The sequence below is a fragment of the Dermacentor albipictus genome, chromosome 1 (assembly GCF_038994185.2).
Source record: "Dermacentor albipictus isolate Rhodes 1998 colony chromosome 1, USDA_Dalb.pri_finalv2, whole genome shotgun sequence".
NCBI lineage: Eukaryota > Metazoa > Arthropoda > Arachnida > Ixodida > Ixodidae > Dermacentor > Dermacentor albipictus.
The window spans coordinates 247,516,427-247,535,207 of NC_091821.1; the positions used below are offsets into that span (position 1 = coordinate 247,516,427).

The 18,781-nt window shown below is 40.8% G+C and overlaps 1 protein-coding gene across 1 annotated transcript in view; it reads right to left on the minus strand.

Annotated features, from left to right (window-relative positions):
* The window catches only part of Rrp5 (Ribosomal RNA Processing 5), a 105,286-nt gene that overhangs the window by 18,534 nt on the left and 67,971 nt on the right, over positions 1-18,781 (minus strand). The window contains exons 22-27 of the mRNA XM_065429856.1: positions 16,721-16,830; positions 15,443-15,539; positions 12,563-12,757; positions 5,363-5,446; positions 5,190-5,289; positions 4,845-5,091 (exon numbers count right to left, since the gene is read on the minus strand). Of these exons, the coding sequence (XP_065285928.1) occupies positions 4,845-5,091; positions 5,190-5,289; positions 5,363-5,446; positions 12,563-12,757; positions 15,443-15,539; positions 16,721-16,830 (833 nt within the window). The remainder of the gene's footprint in view (positions 1-4,844; positions 5,092-5,189; positions 5,290-5,362; positions 5,447-12,562; positions 12,758-15,442; positions 15,540-16,720; positions 16,831-18,781) is intronic.

Consider the following 18,781-nt stretch of genomic DNA (forward strand, 5'->3'; position numbering starts at 1 on the left):
GCCACAGGCAGGAATGTAATCTTTGTTGTTGATAATTGCCTGGCGCATGGTGACATCCCACACCTGAAAGCTACCAGGATGGTATTTCTTCTTCCGAATACCATGTCGATCTCGCAGCCAATGGACCAAGGCGTCATTCACTACACAAGGAAGATTTACCGCCACCACCTGCTCAAGCACATGCTACTTTGCTACAACAGCAAGGAGTACTCCATCGACCTCCTCGGGGCCTTATGTCTTATTGTGTATGCATGGAAGCAAGTGGAACCCACTTTGATCATGCGGTGTTTTGAACATGCTAGCTTCTCGAAGGAAAGCACCGTCGATGCTAATGCTGATTATTCATGTGCACTTGATGAAGAAGGAGCCGGGTATTGCGACCGCATCAATGCACTCTGTGAAGAAGATAGTGAATCCAGTGCAGTCGGCTTTGCCGAGTATCTGAACTTTGAAAATGATCAACAAACGCACTATTCAGACTTGGTGAGTGAAGCTACCACTGATACGACCATGTGCGATGACAGACGATGACGACGCTAATGAGCCCTCCCGAGCATCCGCTCTCGGGGAAGTTATCGGATCGCTGAACGTTATCCTCAGTTTTGTTGAGTGCCACGGTGAAAATTCTCAAATGCTGCATGTAGTTGGCCAACAAGAAAACATGACCCTCAAAGCCTCAAACTACAGGACACGACAAACCAGCATCTCTGATTACTCTTAATCCAAAGATCGCCGAATAAAGGTAGCGTATTCCTGCAGCTAAATTTTTCGCCTAGGTTGCATTTTTTTTGCGTGTTCGGTTAATTCGAAAGCCCACGTAATATGAAGGTTTATTTTAACAAGGTTTTACTGTACATGAAATAAGCTATAAGTCAGGCAATGCTTACCATTCCGTACTTCTTCCCCCTTCTTTAATTACAAAAATTTATACATTCTAAGATTAAATTTGGCACATGGGCACACTCTCTTTCCAGCATTCACTTTCAGTTTGAAAATGTCACTTTGTGCCCCCTTACAATGTACTGTCAGCTGTAGCTCTGATCAATGAGCTATCAAACTACAATATATTTGTTCAGGTAGCGACTATCTGCACGAGCAACGAGCTTTCAACATTTGTCAACACCTGCATATACCAGGGGCACAGCGTAGCAGTCAGTGGGTGCACATCTATTGCTGCAGTCCATCAAAATTTTTCCTTGTATACTTCTGCCTCAATCAAGGGCTCAATGTATACATATTGCACTTCTGCTACGAAACGATCATAGAATTTTCAGTATGCCTATCTTGTCCATCTGAAAAGCCATTATAAATAGTAAAAATTGAATGAAAATGATTACAGGACAGCTTAATGGCAGAACATGGATGCGCTAATGCAGTACAGTTCATTCATGGCAATCAGCCACTTTGGAACATCAGCTTTTCCATTAACTCCACAAAAAATAAACCCGCATACTATTCTGATGCAATTCAAATTGCCATCACCTATTTAGTACAAAAAATGATATTCTGTGTTTGAAAAAGCTGGTTTTTCGGTGAAGCAGGTCTCATGGAAAGTAAAACAATAACAAATGTGGAAAGCAAATGATGCCAATAAGGACTGGCGTATTCACGTAGTGCGCGCATACTACACATTGGCAAATGATTTTCAACAGTCCAGAGGAGCACCACAAATGCTTGCGAAGAGACTAGATGCAGTACATTGCACAGTTGCTAACCCTAATCTACCACTGAGTCCAAGCACAGATCTAGGACCTCACTGGCCTACGTGGACACCTAGCACACCACTTCCAGTAGCTGTTGTTTTATGTGCTGACATCAAGGCGACTTGTTTCTCAATTTAGTTTCCATTACACAGTTTCCAGAATGCTGAGTCATATGTGGGCATATATATACTTATATAGGAAGAAATATTTTAACAGGTAAGCTGTTTTGACACTGTATTATCACTCCAAGATGGTTGAAGCAGTGTTCAACCTTACACAAGGGTGTATTCTTGCATCAGCATTTTGTAACGATTTGTTTTGCTTTATTCTCTTCATCTTAGTACCTACATGCCTTTATGGCGATGTAGGTACTCTGTAAATAAATAAATAAATAAATTTATCATCCCTGTTGGTGAGTGGCCAATCCTGGCTATAGCAGGGGCGCAGCTCTGTGCGAGCCAATGGTGAAGGGCAAAAAGAATGGAAATAAAAAATATTGTCACAAAATATGGCACCTAAAAAGCAGATCTGCCGTCGACCCAGATACAATGATAATTATTTACAAAAAATTATAATTAAATTCTTGGATTTTACATGCTAAAATCACAATCTCATGATGAGGCACACCATGGCGGGGGACTTCAGATTAATTTTTACCAACTGGGGATCTTTAAGAGGAAGCTTTAGGCTCGGCTGCTCCTATCTAAATGCATGTAAAAGCAGAATTCTTTTTTTTCTCGGCAACCACTGCACCAAATTTGACGAGGTCTATTGCATTTAAAAGAAAAACGTAAAATCTAGTGACCACTGGCTTCGAATTTTTTAGTTGGGTCACCAATATTTTTATTAAAAATTGGCAAAAGTAGAAAATTTTCAGAAAACGAAACCATCGATATTACAACTCCGCAACTCAGCAATGAAAAATGATATCACAATTCTGTGAATTGCATTTAATAGTACATCTAAAGCAGACAACTCATATGTTACACATGAATCTCAAGAAATTTAGTAATATGGAAATACATCTTTTGCAGAATCCTTGTACAAAACGTAACGAATTCATGTATGGTATAAAATACTGAATTTGTCCACTTTGAATGATCTAATGGATGTCGTTTACAGAACCACGATATCTGTTCCTGATGCAGAGCTATTAATTTGTAAGCTTCGTGCTTCCATGTTTTTTAACTTCCAAATTTTTGAAATTTCTTTAAATAAAATTCGGGCCCTAAATCGAGATTCCGCTGCCAACAGTTACTAGAATTTAACTTGCTTTCTCAAATGCAACAAATTTCATTAGTATCGATCCAGGGGTTATCTCAAAAAAGCGTTTCTGCATTTTACCTGTATTTGAATAGGCCATGTCAGAGTTGGGCCCAAGCTACAGCTTCCTCTTAAGTAGGACACCTTTGCCCCAATATATGGGGCAAAGGTGTTTTTGTATTTCGTCCCCATCAAAATGTGGCCAACGTAGCCTGGATTTGATCCTGTGACCTCGCGCTAAGCCACCGTTGACACCATAGACACCATAGCCACTAAGCCACCACGACAGATAGATAATTACAGTAGTTGGATTATATGAATATGTATTGTTACAAGTAGATTGTACTGTACTCAGAAACAGAAATGCCATTAAGGACATAACGTTTATTTTATATAATTTTGCCGTTATGATTTCACTATGGCAGTGTCAGTACTGTCTTACACTGACATCGTTTTGCTATTACAAAGCTTTCATTTTAGGAAAAAGTGATGTTTTAGAACATTTTAACTGATTTTTAGGCTTATGCAATTATTCACTCGAATATTATGCTACTTGATACTCGCTTCAGCTCAAACTTCAATATTCAACGTTTTCGAAGTATTTGAAGCAAACGAATACAAGTATTTTCTCTCTTGTAAGCTGCACCCCCAATTACAACCCAGAAAAAATAAGAAAGAAAAAACAAATCCATGCATATAAGCCGCAGAAAAAACAGCATACATCCAAATCTTTGTAAAACAGTCTCCATACGCGGATGCACAAAACGTCCATGCTGTATCTTCGGCCAGCGGCTCTGTTCCCCACCTCTTTGGCGATGCTGATGGAGGAGAACTCTGCCCTAAAGGTGGTTTCAGAGCAGTGCACGTTGTGCCGCACTAATGTGAAACCACACCTTGAGGTGATATTCGCAGTGCTGTAAAGCTACACCTTAAATCAAAATTTACGTACTATAACCAGCACCCATATTTTACTCTTAAATTTTAAAAATTTCAACACGGCACTAAGCAGTAACTTTGGTGGCCGACGCCCAGCAAAATAGTGCTGGTTAGGCCTACCAGCCAAGGTAGACGTGGTGGTGGACGATAAACTATTGTGGAAAATTTCTCACCCATCGCTGATCCGGTCCAAGATCATGCACACAGGCAAGACTGACGAATACAAAAGCAGCGAACGTGCCTAACAAGTTTGTATGTGCACTTACTGCATGGAATGGGTTAAAGCTTGTGTGTCGACAGAAAGCCTTAAGGTGAACTTGTGCAAAACAGCATTAACAGCCGGCGTGGCACAGTCAGGTTTGCACTTCACAGCATCGCGATGACACAGGACAGGCATACGCGAAACATTCCTGCGACTTCAACCACCACAAATTTTCAAGTACACTGAAACAAAACAGTGAGCAGGAGCCTGTAAACAAATCTCTGCTGTAGAGTTGAAAGAAATGCCAGTTGGAAGTTCAGTCCCTATCCTGTCCTATCTGTACTTTTTGTCCTCATCCAAGGTGCTGTTTTTTTTAAAACACTGTCTAGGAGAAGCAACCCGCCCAAATCAAGGTATTTGTTAATTGTAAGAAACGTAGAACTTGAATTTTTGCATGAAACTATTTGAATAACGGCACTAAGAAAATAAACTGATTTCAGAGATGAACCAATACCATTTCTTTTGGCATTTCGATTTGTCAACATCTGGCACATGTGTCAAGATATTAGCACATCCCACTATTCGAACTATTTGCTTCGAATGAAAAAAAAAAACTGATATTCGCACAAGCCTACTAATTTTTCATTTTAGCTTGATTAAAAAATTTCTTTAAGCATCCCTTTTGGCCACTGATGCGAGCAAACATACAAATAAACACGCAAGCAAACAAATAAACATACCGAGACTGCCTCGTTGAAAGGTGGTATGTGTTTGTCTCACTGTCGATGTCTAGGATGTAGCACTGCAAATATCGCTCCTGAACATAGTTGGCCATCAGTGCTGCTGCTTGACTGAAGTCATCACAGATGTCAGTGATGCTAATCGTCCCATGATGACCCAGTGGGAGGGTCACACATGCGCCCACGCCAGCTCGAGCACTCACAACGCAGCCATTGACAATGCTGTCCACCGTTAATGTGGCTACACCTGTCAGGAGAAAAAAAGTCAACATGGCATAAATACTTCACTATGTGGCAAGAGCTGCCAAGGCATGGTATATGGCTAATTGGTGAGGTTGTACGCACCTAGCTGTGACAGTTCCACCATTGAGCTTTCATCTGCCCTGAGGACTTTGACCTTCACAGCCTGGCCAGCCTTGAAATCAGTCTGTATGTAGCCGAGCCTCTGCAAATCAGTGGTTAAAAAAATAACAAATTATGTTCACATGCATTTGATGCAAATGGACAACGGCTCATACCGATGGCGGTAGGTCCATGTTCAAGACTGGAAGTTTGCCCATTTTGTTATGCGTCAATGCAAAGAAAAGGCTTCCTTCAGAGAACTGAAAAGAAAGCATGACGAGAAAAAAGTTTTCACTAAGGACAAAACAATGTGCTGCATACACAATAGAGGCAACAAGTGCAGTATGTTCTTGTTTAAGAGTTGCCACTTAATATTTGATGCAAAAAAAAAAATGCAGTTACACCTATATATAGTGAAGTCAGTAAAATCGGCAGTTTGCTTCATCATATTGAAATTCAACCTTTTATGCAAATAAGTAGTCATGAATTTTTCTAACATGGAAGGGGCCGTAAAATTTTCCAAATTATCAGGCAATCGGATAAAGCAAACTTCAATGAGAAAAAAAAAAAATTGTAGAATCTGAGAGATGAAAGATAGGGGTTTCATGGCATGTCAACAATATGTTCACCTAGGAGGTACAAAGTGAAGCCAGTCACTATTTCGCGTCCACCCCGCCCTCGCGGCTGATAGTGTCACTTGCAGTGAGGTGATGCTATAGAGAAAAGCACTGGAGGTGGGGAGCAAATGCTTCGTCTGCCTCTCGCTTTAAATCATCTCTGAAACTCGAAGTAGCGCAACTTCCAGCACTAAATGCTCAGCTCGCCCAGTCTTTGCACATGCGACATAGTACCTCTAAAACAGGCTCGCAGGCTGTGCGTGCACACCCTATTGTTGGTGCAACCCTTACACAAGAATACAATCAAACCTCAATAGCATAACGAACCTTGTTTTAAATGAAATCTGTGCTATCACAAACTTTTCTCGTTTCCTGGCCTTAGTTCTACTAAACATCAGGCAATTTTTTCTCTGCAATTAGATAAGTCATTTTGTTCCACAGTTTTGATTTAGCAAAGCATAAATGTGTTGCATGCTTGTAACTGGACCTTTCGTGGCAAACAAAAGAAAAACACTGCATGACACAATATGTATCATGCAATCATTGATGGTTAGCAACAAAAAACACCAACCATTTAGTGGAGAAGTAAATGCACCACTGCACCATATGTCATGCTAGTATGGAAACCATGCACAGTGTAATTCCATTCGTGCTCATGGACATGTTCCCAAGCATGTTAGCAGCTAGTTCAAACAGTAAAATCTAAACTGGCAGTGAGCTTACAAAAACACCTCAGTGACAATGATGAAAGGAAGGTTTGTTGTCTTGGTGTCATCACGACATTACATCAGAATTGCTATTGCTAATGAATACAGCAAGTTGATGATTATCTAGGCCTTATGAATCATTACACTGTTGTAAAATAGCGGAATGGCAACCTAACATAAGCAGGCCGTAATGATGATAATACAAGTGTGCGTATGATGCTCTTTGCCAGCGGACGCTAGCTCAAGGTGAAGTCTGCACTGTAGCTTCCCTCAATGCAACCTCTGTCATGTGAGGTTGAGATTGATCCCACACTTTTGATCCCATAATTATTGCTTGAGCCTCTCACAGGAAGAATGCTTCCTAGGAAGAAGCTAATCGCCAGGACTGCTTAGGAACCTGTGGAGCAATTGTTGCTGCTGAGACAGAAACCTCAACTTAACGAAGTCCTGAATTAAATTGAAGTTTTACTCTACAAGTAAGACTTTGCTATATTAAGGTTCAATTGCATGCAGCACTTTTCATTATCCACGAAACAAATCATACACTCTATAGAAAATGAGCCAATAGAGTGAATCAGTGTTGCTACCACTTCATATATGCAAGTCTGACAGGATAGCAGAGAAAGAAATAGGCATGCTTGTCACTTTGAATTGGTATAACAAGAACAAAAGAAAGCCCTTTGCAAAGTCTACTGGCCTGATGTGCTGAAGTTTTGAGTGCAACCTAGAGGCAAGCATTAAATTGAAGTACGAGTACAAGCTGCAACTTGGCGCATTGAATTACACTGTCACTGTATGGCAGAACTCATTTCGCCTGCTTTGCTTGCTCAATCGAGTTTCATTTCTACCCTTATTCTGGAATTCTATAGCTAGTGAAGATATCTGCAATTGCTGGAAGTCGCCTAGGTCCCAGCCAAGCTCTTGGCCTAACCATGCTGCAAGCACAAGCAAGCAGCTGTGAAGCACAGAAATTTGCATGCAATAAACTGAGTTTCTGAGGGCTACTAATAGTCAAGTGGCAATAGCTGAAATGATTAAGTGGGAAGCTTGCAGACTGACACATGCACTACCTCCAAAACAGCTCCCCAAGATAATAGCAAAGCAACAAAGCTTCTCATGGACAAAATTCTACAGGATTTCCAATGCCTTACAAGTGAGACAAATAGATATGGGTCATTCCATGCCAAACGTACCAGATGTGGCAGTCGACCATTACCGATTCCCATGAAAAATATTTATGGCTATTAACCCTTTCAGGGTCGATTTTTTTTATTGCAGATTTAAATTCTTCAGAGGGACCTATTTCGAAAAAAAAAAATTACCGTAATTTTTCTAGGGTGACCGTAAAGTGAGAAAAAAATATTTAGCATTGGTATATATGTAGTTTACTATTCATGAACAACAACAATAAAAGAAAGGAAATCAACTTATAAGAATTAAAAATTTGATGCATTGTGTTATACACAAAGTTATACACGCAAGTCTCAAATGTTTGTGGATCAAGTCTTCAATCTCCCGCTCTGCATTCAATCTTTCATCTTTTGCTGTGCTTGTTCCTCAGTTACGCCACTGCCGCAGGAATGGGCACCTAAGAGCTGCGCTCTAAACAATTTTTTCACTGTGTGAGTGCCATTTTAGTTTCACATTAGAGAGCAGAACATGGCAAAGAAAAATGTACAAAAAAAACTTTTCTTCAGATGACCATAAACGTGTTACAGTGTTTTTCAGAAGAATGGTGCTTTGAAGTGACTAATTTTAAAGGCAATTTGTATTGGGTTTTGTGTGTGTGTAATCGGATGAAAAAGTCCAATATAAGTGATATTAGAGAAATAAAAAAAATTATTTACTATATTTTATCACCCATTGATGTTGTCACACAGTATCCAAATAATGAACTCAAAGTAGTTTCATACTTTGCCAATTTAAAGTTTGTGGGAAAAAAACAACAATGTTGAACTTGATAAAATTTCAGTTGAGCCGTGTTCAGCCCTAAATTGCACATTGAGGTGGTCCCTGCTAAATTATGTAACATAATGCATTTGATAGATGAACATAGTAACATATTATTCAAGAAAATTAAAGTCTTTATTGTATTAAGCAAGAAAAAAATTTTTGAATTTGGGTTACCCTTTAGCATCTGGCTCAGTCGTGCGACATTGCCCTGCACTACATCTTCACTGCAGCGCATGCAGCCACTTGTCCACAGTTGATACAGCACTGAGCTGCTGTTTATTGCATGACGTTACACGAGTCCTGTCCGGGTGCCAGGCTCACAGTAATGCAGCTAAACTTATAGGTGCTTAGCCACTTGAAACTCTTGAGCCACCGAGCAAGAAGAGAGCCTAGCGCGAACATTGGAGAATGATGAGAGCACAAACTAGTAAAATGTGCATGTGCCTCTGACGGAAATAGCCTTTTTTAACCTCAAGGCGAGTTGGGCTTGTCCTTCTTTCACAATCCTATCTGAAACCAAGAGGGCAACACTTTTGATATGTTCTCGTGCCCATTCAAATAGCTGGTGAGGTGTTATGTGCCCTCCATAGGGCCTTTGAAGACTTGCCCTAGTGGCTAAATGCTTTGCTGTTCCAACAATGCCATCACATGTGCTTTTCCTATGTGACATAGCAAAAAAATTCCATACAGCTTTCAAGCCATAATCACCCTCATGCTGACAAAGACACGTCGCTTGCAAGTTTGGCACATTCAGTCCCCTGGAATGAGGCCCAAGGAAGGATCAAGGATTGCTCTTCAAGTTATAATCACCAAGCATCCACGTCGGTTTTTGCATGTGAGGAGAATGGGTCAATGCACCACTTCGAGGCAATCAGCGAAGTATACTTTTTTGTATACTTCATAGTGATGGGCACAGACCGTGGTTAGGTTTGAGCGTTTTGCTCACATTTCTAATAGACGACGCTCTGTTTCGCTCAGCTTCTGCACAGCTGTAATTTCCCCTCGCCTTGTTTGTGTCAATTTATGGCACCCCGCTGGTCCAAGGGAACAAGGCGGAAATTCACCTCATGAAATAAAACACAAGCTATCAAAAAGCCCCTCAATGGCGTCATACAAATTTTTGTTGAGATGTGTACTGCAATATGGGTGCCTTTTATGTCCTTAAGAATTCCATATCTGTTCGCAGCTCGCAGCCTATATACTTCGACCCATTCTTGGGCAGCGCACACATAAACGAAACACGAGAAAAACACAAAAAGGAGCCAGAAGAACTAGCAATGAACTGCAGATTGAAAAGCGGGCAAGTTGGAACCTATCCATTCACAGCACACATACAAACGAAGCACAAGAAAGACTTCAGTCCTTCTGCTATATACTTTGTTCATTGCATCATTCAAGAGGACAGCCAAAATACAAAAATCTGGGAAGGCGTATTAACACTGAGCACAAGAAGCTATATCTGTCACCACTCAGTAAGACAGACAACAAGTTTGCACTGAGGTAACAGCGTTGAGGTATTTCCCCTTTATTCACCTGCATCACCAGATGCTGGACCTGCAGAATGACCTGCCTGCATAGAACAGCAACATGCGTGGCTTCCTGCGGACGTGGTTGGTGGGTCGTCCCTGCCAGTCCTCTACATAACGGTTAGGCCTTGCTATGGTGCACTCGTTGAGAACAGGAAAGGTGTGAAGAATTCACTATGGATTGCCCGTGGTGTACTGCATCATCACTTCTTTGGAACTGATCGACACAGTCGAACAAGATCTCTAGCCGGGCATGGACGGCAATGCACCTAAACAACTACAAGCAAAGCAGGCGCACACATGAGAAAGAACGGAGAAGAAAGAGAGGTAGAGAGTGACAGAATAGAGCAGCCGAGCAGGCGCGTATGGTTTCACACTGATGCTCTCAATTGCTTTCTTACCCCCGCCTGTAATGTGACTAGGCAAGGCAAGGCAAAGAAAACGATCACAGACAGGTGCAGGAATGCAGCGAACAAGCAAGGAGGAGGAACAAGCGCGTTTGGTTCACGTTTAGTTCAGTCAGGTCAGGTTTCTTTTACCGCGACGGACATAAAACTGCTAGCAGACGCACACACGCACAGGACCAAATAAAAAATTGAAGAAGAAAAACGAACAGCATTTGCTTTCGGCCACATGGAGTTGCACTATGAAGCCCAATGCAATGTAATACCTGCAATAAATGCAATCACTCTGTAGTATTCGTACTTGACCCGCTTCATACCTGCCAACGCAAGAGTTTCAAGTGGCTAAGCATATATAAGTGAAGACGTAGTGTGGGGCAACGTCGGACAAGCAAGCCAGATGGTGGGGGGGACCCAACTTAAACAATTTGTTTCTCGCTCAAAACAAAAAGACTGATCAAATTTCCTGAATGAAATGTTACTGTGTTTATGTATAAGATGTATCACACTCCATAATTTTTTCATGGACCACCTCAATGTGCAATGTAGGGCTGAACCCACGGCTCAATTGAAATGTTATCAAGTTTGCCACTTTTTTTCTCTCAAACTTTAAATTTGCTGAGTAAGTAACTGCTTTGAGTTCATTATTTGGGTACTGTGCGACAACATATGTGTTATGAAGTATAGGAAATGAATAAACAATGTTATAAAAAATGGTCAACATCCTTCTTTTCCCTCCCATTACAAACGCACATACCTCAATACAAATACCCTTAAAAATGTGTTACCTTCAAAGCCCCATCCTTCTAAAGACATTGCAACAGTTTTATGGACATACAGAGAAAAAAAAAAATTATTTTTTTGATAATTTTTTTTTTCACTGCGTGTTTCGCTCTTCAGTGTGAAATTAAAATGGCACTCAGGCAGGGAAAAAGAATTGGGGGGTGGGGGGGGTGGGGGGGAGGGTGAACTATCTTGGCTATGTCACCATCGAGATACTGTATTGTTAATAGTAGGGGTGTGTCAATATTCAAAAATTAATAATAACGAATCAAATAGTGTCCTATTAAGAGTTCGAATTGAGTAGTCACTATTTGTAAAGGTGAATATTTTTCTAATGCTTTTCAGAATATTTCAGAATGCCAACTTTACCCAAATAAACATAAAATTAGAGCAAAAGTATGGTAAAATTTCATGCATGCAGGCATAGTAAATGCATAAAACATGTGAACTTGTGTAGTGGAGCAGGCTATGTCACTTAGGTAGCCATACTTTACAGGCTGTACAGCGAACATTTGCACTCTGAAGACGTTTGTGCATGCAAAGAAATTGCTTGTTTGATTCTAAAGCTCCAGTTGTGCTTTTAATAAATAAAGCTTCATAACATACTACGTAATGACAGAAAGCGTGCCCAACTTTAAGAATACTGGGATGTGAACACTGTTTTATGTTAATTGTGAAAACGGCTATTCATTATAAGAAAACTATTCGAAAAGTATTTAATATTCGATTTGATTCACTTCTGGCACTACTTGATTCGTATTCGGTTCAGTCTCAAAAATCAGTATTCACACACCCTTAGTTAAAAGCCACGATTTTTTTTCATGAAAATCGGTAATGGTGGAGCACCACCTCTGGTACGTTTGGCATGAAATGACCCATACACCTTGTAGAGCTGCAATTCGGGCCATTTGGTTGCACATTTGGATAAATGCGCTGTTATTCACAAGGACGACAAAACTTGACAAAGCACGCACTACACAGAGTGCAACCAGTTTAAAGTTTAAAGGGTACTTAAAGAGATATTTAAAAGAGATATACTCCGATTGCATGCATTCTTTAGTAGGGGCTTGGGTTTTTATCGACGCGAAACTAATAAAATGCAGCATAAAGAGCGCTGTTAACCAGCCCTCCCACAACACCACCTTAGTAGCACAACAGGCCTATGCCTTGTTAACTAACATTAAGAGGGTGAAGATGCAAATGAATGAACCTATGGTCAAAACAAGCCTCTTAGGTTTGGGCAAGTTTCACTAATAGCTTTAAAGAAATAAATGAGAGAAATGACTTACTGTAGAGCTGCAGAAAAATTTACCCTGTGCACTATAAATGAGCGGGAAATTAAAAGCAGCTGATGAAAGAAATATCAAGCTAGCCAATTGGCATACTCACATGTGAGAAATATCCAATGACCTCGCTACCTGGTGCTGGAGCAAACTCGGTGCTCTCGGCAGGGTAAAGGCTGCATTCACAAAAGTTCCTGCGTCCAGTGATGGCCAATGCCCGGCTATGGAGGGGTATAACACGTTCCAAGACATACACTTCCAGCTCATCACCTGGCTCAAACCTCTTCAGTGGGCTCTCACCCTGAAAAAGTATTAGAAGAAAAAGTTCAAAATTGAACACCCAACCAGTGTTTTCAATGTCGCATTTAAGCATTTTTAAACATAGGTGAACCAGAAAACAAAACTGGCTGCAACAACCAAAACAAATCTATGTGATCTCAAGCCGTACTTTTTGATCTACTAAAAAGAAATTATTTTTCCACTTTTGATTACCATGTATGTATTCTGTGACATGTGGAGTCCTGAATAGATGACATGAAAAGATATGGCTGCCACAAAACTTGCACACCAAAAAGACAATGAGGATGATTGGGATATGTGGTGCTATCACACTAAGCCAAGGCTCAATGAATAAGAGAGCTCAATGGCAAGAAAGAAAAAACAAAAACAAGAAACAAAGAGCAGTTCCGAATCAGGACTCAATGGGCAGGCAAGGTAAAAGAAAGGGGCTCGCCAGTGTTCTGGGCAGAAGAGTGAAGTCATTGAGAATCATGTCTGAGCTTCAAGCCTCCTACCAAGCAAGAGTGACTTTCTGGCCATGGGGCATTGACCAAGTCCTCCTGGCCTCAGAAAGAGAGCTGTCGAGCAACATCTCGAGTGGAGGCCAGAACACCAGTGAGGCCATTCGACTTTGCACCTTCTTTTCAAGACTTCTACCATCACCAATGCAACTGTCCATTGATTCCAATGCGACAATCAGGCCTCTTCCTGGTCCCTTGAACTCCGGTGTTCACCTCGGGGCAACCAGTCAACCAAAACCGTTTCGGGCTCTTTTACCATTGCTCATGAAGCCTGACTGCTATTTCACCATCACACTGTACCTTTAAGGCCTTGGTGACTAGCACACACACTTAAAGTTGTGCTCTAGCTTTTCAGTTGTGTATACTTGCGCAGTCTCTCCTGTTGTTACCTCGTTGAGTTTAATGTGTATTTGTTTGGCTCTGAATGCTAAAAGTGTGCTAGTCTTGATTTACGTGAATGCACACATCACTTAATTATCATTTGGAAAATGAATATTGCAATCGATGGCCAGCTATTGAATATGTTGCAACAAAAGGAGCATTTGCGATCAGTATTTCCTTAAGTTACGCAACCATCAACCAAAATATGTAAAGACAAACCGGCAAATGTCTGCTCTTATGAATTTGTATGTGCACTATTTTCCAGTGTGCCAGCATACAAGCTTTTACAATCTTTGGCCACTTGTTCTAACAACATGCACTACATTTGCAATAAGGACTTAATTATGTCACCAATGCCATATTGTACACAGAAACAAGAACCCCACCTCTTTTATGCCAATTTCGCCTTCTGACTGTCAAGAGCTTTTTAATACTTTTTCGGTCACCTGTAAGCTGCTCTCAATGATCCAGATTAATTTTTTTTTCTGTTCATTGGCCAAGGTTTCATACACTACAAGTCATTTTTGTTAAAATGTTACTTGAGCCATTGAAGGCCCAAATCTGCGACATGCATCCTGCTTATTCGTACTATGAATCTTTTGATATTTCACTTCACACCACTTTACAAAACCATGCGTAATTACTGCCCTACTGCATCTTAATCGGATTATTACAAGATCATCTAAGGACACTATCAATAAATGTCATCACAACTGAAGCATCGCAAAGGGAGCAAAGGTGTGGCGTTGAAATCTATTGTCATGCACTTGATTATCTTTTTCATTCAAGTTTGTGTGATCTTGTACCTATTTTTCTGGCTGCAGTAGTTCTGGCGCTGCATAAGTTAACCCTGTTAATCACTATAGCTGTTAATGTTAATCACTTATCTGTATGCTCTTCCCTTTCTATTTCTAGTGATTTGCCCATGCTAAAGCTTTTTCATTTGCTACTGCTTGCCCATTTGCAATGTGTCTGATAACGTTATGTACCTGGCCATACAGGTTCCTTTTTGAACAAAACTGCCGAATCACTGGCAAAGGCATCGTGTTGGAGTCCAGTCCTAGCTGCTTTAACCCTGAAAGTCCACATCACTGTGGCTAGATTTCAGATGTGTACAGTTATGCATTTTCAGACCCCATCCTTGCTGCTTCTCCTGATCACCAGTACATGCTATTTCCCCTAGTGTAGGAAATTCTGCAACATTTAGAGGCTTCCTAAACTATTACCTATGCAGGCCAAGTTTAGTGGCCTCTTAATTTTCACAAATTTAAAAAACACTTTGAGAGATAAATAATAAAAAAAAGAAACTACAATGAAGTAATCCTTATTTTCTTGCTTACTTTCCCAGATTTAAGGTACGAAAATATTTGTGCAGAGCATGCGCTTGTGGTGAAAGGGGCAATCACTATTATGTCAGGAAGTGTATGTGTGTGTGCATCAAACAAGACATTGATCCGCCAGGGAGTCCATAGTGGTTACAATGATGACACACTTAGTTTTACACAGCCATTGTCCTTGTTTTTCCATCTGTGTAGCAATGATGTTAGTATACCATTCTGTTAATATTTTTCCACATCTCTGTCACAACATTCTTTTACTATATGACTGATCAAGCTCAATCTCGCATCACAGGCCATAAAATGTGTGAAATTGAACAGCAGAGAACATGCACAAAATGTACTGTTATTATGAGATACTTAGGCTCTAATACAATGAAAGATACAGATATGCAAAAAAGCTGATTGCAGCATGACTCATGTACCTCTTAATTTTAACAACAGATAAGCAACAAAAAAGAAACCCACCTCTTTTGGGTTCTCATCAACAAAGCTGATATGCACACGGCCCTTGTAGCCACTTTCAAGGGTAACTTTGAGCTGCAATTTCTCCACAGCTCTCACACTATAAGAAACAAAGAGAACAAGTTGAATAGACAAGACATGAGTCATAGTAAGGTTCGTTACAGCATAACACAGGACAAGGACAAAAGTAGGTATAAAACGACGACACGGCGCTGACTCTCAAATGATATCTTATTGAAGATATTGTCACGTTGTGAAATGTGGTAGCCCGATAAAGATAAACAAGTACACATGGCAATATGTGTAACATATATATACGTGCCAGTTGGTAACCATGACATGCACAAGACACAGAGATGCATTGAAGCAACTGTGACAAACTGACGCATAATCAAAATTGAGATAGGTAATGCAGTTCTTTGTCATGAAGAGCGATAGACGGTTCACTGATACATGCCTTGTCCCTAATCTTTATATTGTAAACCTTGGTGATTTCCCTTGTCAGTTGGCTCACGTGTTTAAAAATGACACTAGTTTTTTTTTTTTTAATTCGGGGCGACAACTGCACGACTTGCAATGCTCCGGGAGATGGAATGGCGCAACCACTTGAAGAGATAGCTCATGCTTTCTAAGTCAAACATTCACACATCACTTCGTTTGTCCCACGTACTGTCTACCACAAGGTAATGGAATGGCATACACAACCTGCTTAGCACAAGTGATGTACCTGTTCAAATGTTTGACAGTGCATTTTCCCTTCACTTGCTTCACTTCATCAAATTATCAAATAACGGGCATATGCGCAGTGGCGTAGCAACAGGGGGGGCCGGGGGCCCGTGGGCCCCGGGTGCAAGGGGCCGGTGAGGGGGGGGGGGGGGGGTGTCATATACGTCTGAAGACACCCCTCTTTTCGCCGGCTACATCCGGGGAGGGGGGTGACAGAAGACCTAAGGGCCCCGGGTGCCAGATAACCTAGCTACGCCACTGCATATGCGACCTATCTTATGTGTTGCGCAGTAACAAACCTTACTATGAATCCCAAGCAAGTGGCGCAACTTGCCGTCTTGATGCAAGACTTGAGTCTTGGAAGACATAATAGTGCTGCATTCATAAAATGAAGTAAAGCAGTTGCCATTAAGAATATGCTAGACTGAAGAGCAAGTTTCTATAAAATGTGAAATACAGCATGTACACACAGTGTCATGGAAACGATGTGGGCCTGTACAATGGAATGCATTTCTAAGAGCAACATGGACATAATGAACCTGCCGACAAACTTACATAGCCATGCAGCTCCGCATATTTAGTTTTTTCGTCTGGCTGGTAATTTCCTTTGGTTCCAATGATGTGCTTACTGTTTCATTGCTTGCACCCATTTCAACAGCATGTTCCTGCAAAACACAGTGCATTGCAGGACATTACCAATGAGAAAGAAAAAATACAGTTTCTTAAACAGCTAACAGCCGACTATATAGAACATGAATTCTGTGATATTGAGAACAGTTCTGGAGTTCCAACACTTATATTCTAGAGAACCCCCTGATCTAAAAATTGTTCAAACTTTTTTTATCCATTTTCCGTAAGAAACCACTCCTATTATGGCCACCATCAAATAATCTTTAGGTGGCACCACAAAAGTGGGCCCCCTTAAACACCAGTAGACATCTTCTTTAAGAGAAAATGTGATGCTGAGCCACCGAAAGCATATGCAAGACATTACATTGCTTTAGATTGCACCATAAAAGTGGGCTTCCTTAAATATCAGTAGACAGCTTCTTTAAAGGGACACTAAAGGCAAATACTAAGTTGACGTGGACTGTTTAAATACCATTTCAGAAACCTCGCAATGCTTAATTCCTGCCAAGAAAAGACTTAGTTTACGAGAAAATTGCATCTGAAGGGTCCGAATACCTGTTTCGAAATTCAAGTTTCCCGCGCCTCAACAAGGGGAGTGGTGACGTTGCATACGCCATCACCACCCTTTACTGCCGTTAGTGAGTAAAACGGCGCCCGACAGACGGCGGTACCAAGCTAAGGTGGATTTGCCTCTGCAGCTGCTTTTTGGTCAAGCGGTGTAGACCGTTCAGGCATCCCGTCACATCACATGGAAGTTGAACTCTCTGCTACTTGCAGTTTGTGTGAGTTTCAGGAGCCAGCAAAACCAGCGCAGCACTACGCAATAACGAGACTATTGAAACGCGAAAGCGTGGGCACTGCAGAGTCAAGCAAAAACAAAACCTTTCGGCTACCGTGTCGTTGTCAAGGGTAATTTCAATGAGTTCTTTTTTCTAAAATTGAAATGGAACTGGACAAGTAGCATTTTATTTAATTTTATAGTACAATCCAAAGATGTTTTTTGCAACGAGTAGTTAAGTACTAGAGACAGAATTTAACTGAGGAATGCTTTCGTCATTGGGCAAGTGCTTGAATGTCCCGGGAGAGTCTCTAATTATGTCCTGCATTTACCTCTATTTCTCCATTACATTAAGGCTCTGTTCGTGATAATATTGATGCCTTAGAGATTCTTGGGCACTAATCTATCACATTAGCTTGACTTAGTACTTGCCTTCAGTGTCTCTTTTAAAAGGAAAATGTGATGCTGAGCCACCAAAAGCATATACACAATGTCATTCTGAGGCACCGTCACTAGGTTATGACATAAAGGGAGAAGGCAAGCACATGTCATAGCATACCTAAAACCACATTCAATGCCATGGCAACAATAAATTTAGCATTAGTTTAACAGAAAACATGTCGCAGAGCAAAAAATTAACATACCGATGGCATAACCCTCTTTGAACAGTAGATATTGTAGGTTTGCATAAAATTGTATTAGTTAGCTTTCCTCAATTAGGAACAAAACATTGCCACAGGCTCCTCCTACACAATTTTCATTGCATATGAACACACAGTGCCTCATGAACATGAGATTTCACCCATTATGGTTACAGACAGCATGAGCACAATGAGGAGAAAGGCACGTGGAAAGAGTGTTGCTTGTGCACATCTCATCGCTTCAAAATGTACACAGAGAAAAGCATTTCTTTTCATTAGCTCAATAGAAGGCCTGACAATATTGGCCTTACCACATTTGCGCAGTACTAAGACCTTCACATTCTACATTAAAGCATAACACATTCAGTATGATAGACCGAGTTAATGAAAAACGTGCAAGACAGGTCACCTACAGTGGTGGCTTTTTGGCTACAGCGGGAAGGTATGCAATTCTAACTTTCAATGGCCACTCATAGTTATTTGCAAAAACAGAGGAAAAAAATAATAATTGTAGAATGCTTGCACAACACTTTCATCGTGCTTGCTTAATGTCGAACCAGTCAGAGC